General features: G+C 46.3%; 1 protein-coding gene across 1 annotated transcript in view; it reads right to left on the reverse strand.

The window, feature by feature from the left end:
- Nucleotides 1-6000, reverse strand: part of DIPK1A (divergent protein kinase domain 1A) — a 125830-nt gene extending 119830 nt beyond the window's left edge. The window contains exon 1 of the mRNA XM_030936754.1: nt 5720-6000. Coding sequence (XP_030792614.1) covers nt 5720-5773 — 54 coding nt within the window. The 5' untranslated portion in view covers nt 5774-6000. The remainder of the gene's footprint in view (nt 1-5719) is intronic.

The following is a 6000-nucleotide window of genomic DNA, read 5'->3' on the forward strand; positions in this document are numbered from 1 at the left end:
AAAAAGAAAAGGAGGGAGGCTATTCATGTGTCAGGACGACGAGTATATGGGAAATCTCTCTGCATTCCTCTCAATTTTGCTGTGAACTTAAAATGGTTCTAAAACATTTAAAGTCTTTAACTTAAAAAAAAAAAAATCTGAGGCACTGAGAAGACTACAATGAAGAAACACTTTTACTGTATGGTCAAGTCTGAAAGAAATGTGGTAAGGATGCAATCTCCCGGAGAATTCACCATTTCTTTGAGCTTCTAACAAAGGTTCAAAAGCAACTAATGGTAATATCAAATGGCTCTCTGTACACATACCAGTCTCAGAAAGCTAATCATAGTTCTGGAGATTAAGTTTCAGGCAAAGGCAAAAGCTAATCTCTGAACAGCAGGTCTAATAAAGTTAATGAGAACTATACAAACTACAGATCTTCTCCCTCTATTGTCTTTGGAGGATAGGGGACAACCATAGGCTCTAATTATCCTTAGATTTAAAATAATCCCGGAGACTGAAAATGGGCAAAAAGCCATATTAATCTTACTACAGTATTTGGTGACATTACTACTATTACCAGTTAATCTGTATCAGTAACCCTGTCTGGCTTTAAATCTCACAAAATATCCACATTAACTCATAAGGAACCAAACCATCCACAGAAGTCATGTTTGAAAAATTGTACTAATATGAGCCAAAGTGCCAGGTATCAGAAATGTTAAACAAGTGCCAACACCCTAGTTAGAACATGCCTACTACCTATTCACTCATGACAACCCTACTGAACACACACTGAAATTGCTAGGGCAGTCATTTTCAAGAGGATACTTCAAAAACTTTAAGCCCTTTACAAGCAAAAGGGCTTGAAAACCTTCAAAGGACCCAAGTATATGGAACTTCAAATTTCCATTAGAACTGTACCAACTTTTCATATGCAACAGAACACATAGGCAGAATGATTGGAATGGAAAATGTGTATAATCTAAGTACAGAGAATTATGCTGAATTGTCTTAACTTTCATTCTTTCAGGACTTAACAGTAATGAGAAGGAAGAAAGTATTTTAAACCAAAACCAGCAAATTACAGGGTTGCTGTGTTATCAGCTTCACTCAGACTATGAGTAAACCCTAAACAAAGTAGATCCTAGTTTGTAGAAAACACACTGCTAAAAACAGACAAATGCAGGTGTCATTCTGGGTTATCACACCCAAGCAGGCCACAAGTAGTATGCACTATAATGGCACATGGAAGAAAAATACTTCTAAAAATGGTTTAAACAGTTAATACACCCACAGTTTCTGATCTCAGAGGCAGGATTCTACTCTGTTCAATGTGCTGCATCATTTAGCCAGTCCAGGAAGTGTTATGTCCCAAGTAATGTTTCAACAAAATATCTAGAAAACATGGAACTGTAAATTAGCTTGCTTGCTCTGGGCAAGATGCCTTGCCATGAGAAACTTGTTGCTCAGGTAAATGTCTGTTGGCTCTTCCAGGCAGGTCACAAGTCCTCCTAGCCCACAGAGAGGCTGCACAGACCAACAGTGTGCCTGCCCGGCTCCCCTGGAGGAAGTGCTCCCTACACCAGAAAGCTGGCCTTGGTGGAATCTGCAGCAAAAGGCAGAGAAAAGAAGGACCACTTTCATGAGATAAACTCGGTTCATTTATTTTCCTTTTTTAACAGTTTTATGGGGATATACTAATAATTCACATATCCTACAATTTATTCATTTAAAGTATAAAGTTCAGTACGTTTTAGTATATTCACAGACTTGGGCAACCATCACCACTATCAATTTTAGAACATTTCTGTCCCCCTCAAGAACACCTCGTATTTATCAGTAGTTACTCCCCATTTCCCCCCAGGCAACCATTAATCTATTTTTTTGTCTTTATAGATTTGCCCATTCTGGACATCTCATATGAATGAAATAATATGTGATCTTTAGTGACTGGTTTCATATATTTAATGTTTTTAAGGTTCATCCATGTTACAGTGTGTATCAGAACTTCATTTCACTTTATTGCTGAATAATATTCTGTTGTACACATACACTACACAAGTTCTTTTCTTCACAGGAGTAGACTCTCCTTTGCTATATAAGCAAAGCTTTAAACAGTGATAAGGTACCTGCATTAGCTCATGAATGTCTATTATGGCTGAAAATATATCATTAATTGCATAATGCTACAGTTTTCCAAAAGCGTTATAAAGTGCCACTGGATTAATAAAAATACCGAGAATGAAGTTCCTTTACAAGTAAGCTGACTGCTTGGAAGTTTTCTCCTGTACGCTGCAGAAAAAAGGGAACTTACAGCTCCTAAGGCCTGAACACCTCAGGACATAACTGGTCTTTGACCCTATCCAGTTAAAGATAAACATTAAAACTGCCAGTATACAAAGCTGGTCTCTGCAACCTTTCTCTCCTCTTTCTGGCCCTCCATCTCTTTCCTCTATCTGTGAAATAAATCCAACTTCTTCCTGTCCTCTTACCCTTCCCCACCCCCAAACAGAACAAGATCTCTCATACCTGCTAAATAGTTATACCCTCACTCTAAATTAAAATAATACATTCATGGCCGGGCGCGGTGGCTCAAGCCTGTAATCCCAGCACTTTGGGAGGCCGAGACGGGCGGATCACGAGGTCAGGAGATCGAGACCATCCTGGCTAACATGGTGAAACCCCGTCTCTACTAAAAAATACAAAAAACTAGCCGGGCGAGGTGGCGGGCGCCTGTAGTCCCAGCTACTTGGGAGGCTGAGGCAGGAGAATGGCGTAAACCCGGGAGGCGGAGCTTGCAGTGAGCTGAGATCCGGCCACTGCACTCCAGCCCGGGCGACAGAGCGAGACTCCGTCTCAAAAAAAAAAAAAAAAAAAAAAAAAAAAAAAATAATAATACATTCATTCATAGGAAAAGTTACTTAAACCAGACATCTGTATTCTAAGACATTCTTCCAAAACATGAAATGAAACTAGTTTCCCTCATAAGAAGAATTTCTGGCATAAATGAGCTGATAAGAGGAGGGTTTTTTGTTTTGCTTTTTGGAGAGAGATCCATTGAAATCACAGTAAACCCACTCCATGGCAAATCAGATTTAGTCAGTAATCTCAGGTTCATGCATATCTAGAAGGGGGTGGGAAAAAATAAATTGTTATTAACTTTAGTTAGGCATGATAATGGTATGATTACATCTAAAAATATCCTTATCTATTAGAAATGCATACTGAGGTACTTAGATGAAATGATGTGATGCCTGAGGTTTACTTTAAAATACTTTGGTTCAGCCAGGCGTAGTGGCTCATGCCTGTAATCCCATCACTTTGGGAAGTCAAGGCAGGAGGACTGCTTGAGGCCAGGAGTTCGAGACTAGCCTGGGCAACACGATGAAACCCCGTGTCTACAAAAAGTACAAAAATTAGATGGGCATGGTGGTGTGTGCCTGTAGTTCCAGCTTCTCAGGAGGCTGAGGCGAAGGATTACCTGAGCCTGGAAAGTCGAGGCTGCAGTGAGCCCAGATGGCACCACTGCACTCCAGCCTGGGAAACAGAAGACCTGTCTCTAACTAACTAACTAACTAACTAACTAACTAACTAACTAACTAACGGTTGGAAGAGGGTTTTGGGCGAGGTGAAATGAAATAAAATACTGATGAGGGTGGCTGATAGGCATATGACAGTTCATTATTCTTTTCTGTTTTCTGAATGTATAAAAATATCCATAGTAAAACACTTTTTGTTGTTGTTTTTGAGACAGAGTCTCGCTCTGTCGCCCAGGCTGGAGGGCAGTGGCGCGATCTCGGCTCACCACAAGCTCCATCTCCCGGGTTCACGCCATTCTCCTGCCTCAGCCTACCTAGTAGCTGGGACTACACGCGCCCGCCACCACGCCAGGCTAACTTTTTTGTATTTTTAGTAGAGACGTGGTTTCACCATGTTAGTCAGGATGGTTTTGATCTCCTGACCTCATGATCCGCCACGCCTTGGCCTCCCAAAGTGTGGGGATTACAGGCATAAGCCACTGCGCCCAGCCTGTTGTTTTTTGTGGCTTTTTTGTTGTTGTTGTTGTTGTTTGTTTGTTTTTAAGAGGCACGGTCTCACTCTGTTGCCCAGGCTGGAGTGCAGTGGCGTGATCTCTGCTCACTGCAATCTCCGCCCCGGGGCTCCAGTCATACTCCCACTTCAGCCTCCCGGAGTAGCTGGTACCACAGGCCCCCTCCATCCCACCCAAATTTTTTTTTCTTTTTCTTTCCTTTTTTTTTTTTTTTTTTTTTTTTCTGGTATTTTTAGTAGAGACGGGGTTTCACAATGTTGCCCAGGTTGGTCTCAAACTCCTAAGCTCAAGGAATCAGCCCGCCTTGGCCTCCCAATTGCCGGGATTACAGGCGTGAGCCACCGCGCCTGGCCGGTAAGAGTTTTTTTTTTTTTTTTGGACTCACATAAAAGACTACAAAGAGGTACCTGGCCTGGGTTGAATTCTAGACGGGGTTCTGAGAGTGTTACTCAAGGGCACAATTACTATTGGTGGTGCTTGCTACAAAGACTCAGTTTTATTCGTACACGCTTAATATCATGGGTTGTCAAATCATTCTTCCAATTTGCAGTACATCACTCATTTCAGGGTAATGACTTAATACAATTTTCAAACAAAAATGTAAGATTTATTGCCCCATGATGGTTATCTTCTCAACTTTTTTCATAATTTATAAAAGTACCAGCTGACCCCAAATCATCTACCAATATTTTTAGGCCTTTTAATGCAAGCGGTAAAGGAATACTGTCCTCTGAATGCAGCGTTGGCTAACACTGCTGACCCACGCAAGGCATTGATTTGTAGTTGTTTTTCCATCGGAGTGATGGATTTGCGCTCAGCTACTCGCAGTGTCTACTAGGTCCCCCTGGTGACCAAACAGTACACTTAGGCAGTAGTAGGGTTCCAAGGCACAGACTGGCAGCGGAACAGAGGGTGGAACGGGAAATCATGAAAAATTAACACGCGAACAGTACACACGACATGACTGAGAATCACGTTTGCATTGCTGGGGTATTTTGGATCCGCAGACCAGCCACTAGCCCCTTTCCTTTAAAAAGCAAACACCCATCCGCCTGGTTCAGGCTTATCGATCTCCACCTCCCATTTAAATCTTGGGTGTGATGGAAAGACCCAACCAAGGGGCTCGGCACGAGGCACACGCTGCTTTTTGGTGTCTGGTGAAACGCTGGTGTGACAAATTGTCATAATTTTCTAAGATACGGAGGAATGCTACACCACCTTTCCTACCACCGACTTAAGACCCAAGACACGGAGTCAAGAGCAGCCGACCTGCGGGGGCCCACGGGGGAGGGGGGAAAGCCCCGAAAACACCAGGGAGAAGGCGGCCCGTCGAGCTCCGCCGGGAGGGGCGCAGGGCTGCGGGCAGCGCCCGGAGCGCGGGTCGTACCCAGGTCACGTCTCGGGGCTCTCAGGGTGAGAGGGCGAACCCCGGCGGGACGACCCGGGCCCTGGAGCCCGGCTGGCCGCGGCGCGGGAGGCGCGAGGGCCGCGGTGGGGGGCGTCGGCAGCGCAGCCGAGGGGGCTGGAGAGGGCGCGCCGCCAGGTGCCTGACGGCAGGGGGCAGCGGGGTTCGGGCGGGCGCAGACCCAGGGAGGGAGGAAGGGAGCGGGGGCGAGTCCCGCGCGGCGCGGCAGGGCGCACGGCCGGGTGCTCCCGCAGCGGGTGGCTGGGCGGCCGCCGGCCTACCTGGAGGTAATAGGGTTTCCTTAGCCAGGCCCCCGGACAGAGACTCCTCGCCATGGTAATCACACATCGCCCCGCCGCGCTGCAGTCAGAGGCGGACCCGAGCGCTGGCGGCCGGGCTCCCCGCCTCCCCCCGCCTCCCCGCCCCCTGCCCGGCCGGGCCCGCCCACTCCTCCACCCCCGCCGCGGCGCGCGCCGCGCTCCTCTCGGCCCGGCTGCAGTGAGGGCGGCTAGCGACCCGAGGCCCGACCTCCTGCTCTGTTTGCCCGGCCGCCGCGGCTGTC

This window comes from Rhinopithecus roxellana, chromosome 8 (assembly GCF_007565055.1).
Source record: "Rhinopithecus roxellana isolate Shanxi Qingling chromosome 8, ASM756505v1, whole genome shotgun sequence".
Classification (NCBI taxonomy): Eukaryota; Metazoa; Chordata; class Mammalia; order Primates; family Cercopithecidae; genus Rhinopithecus; species Rhinopithecus roxellana.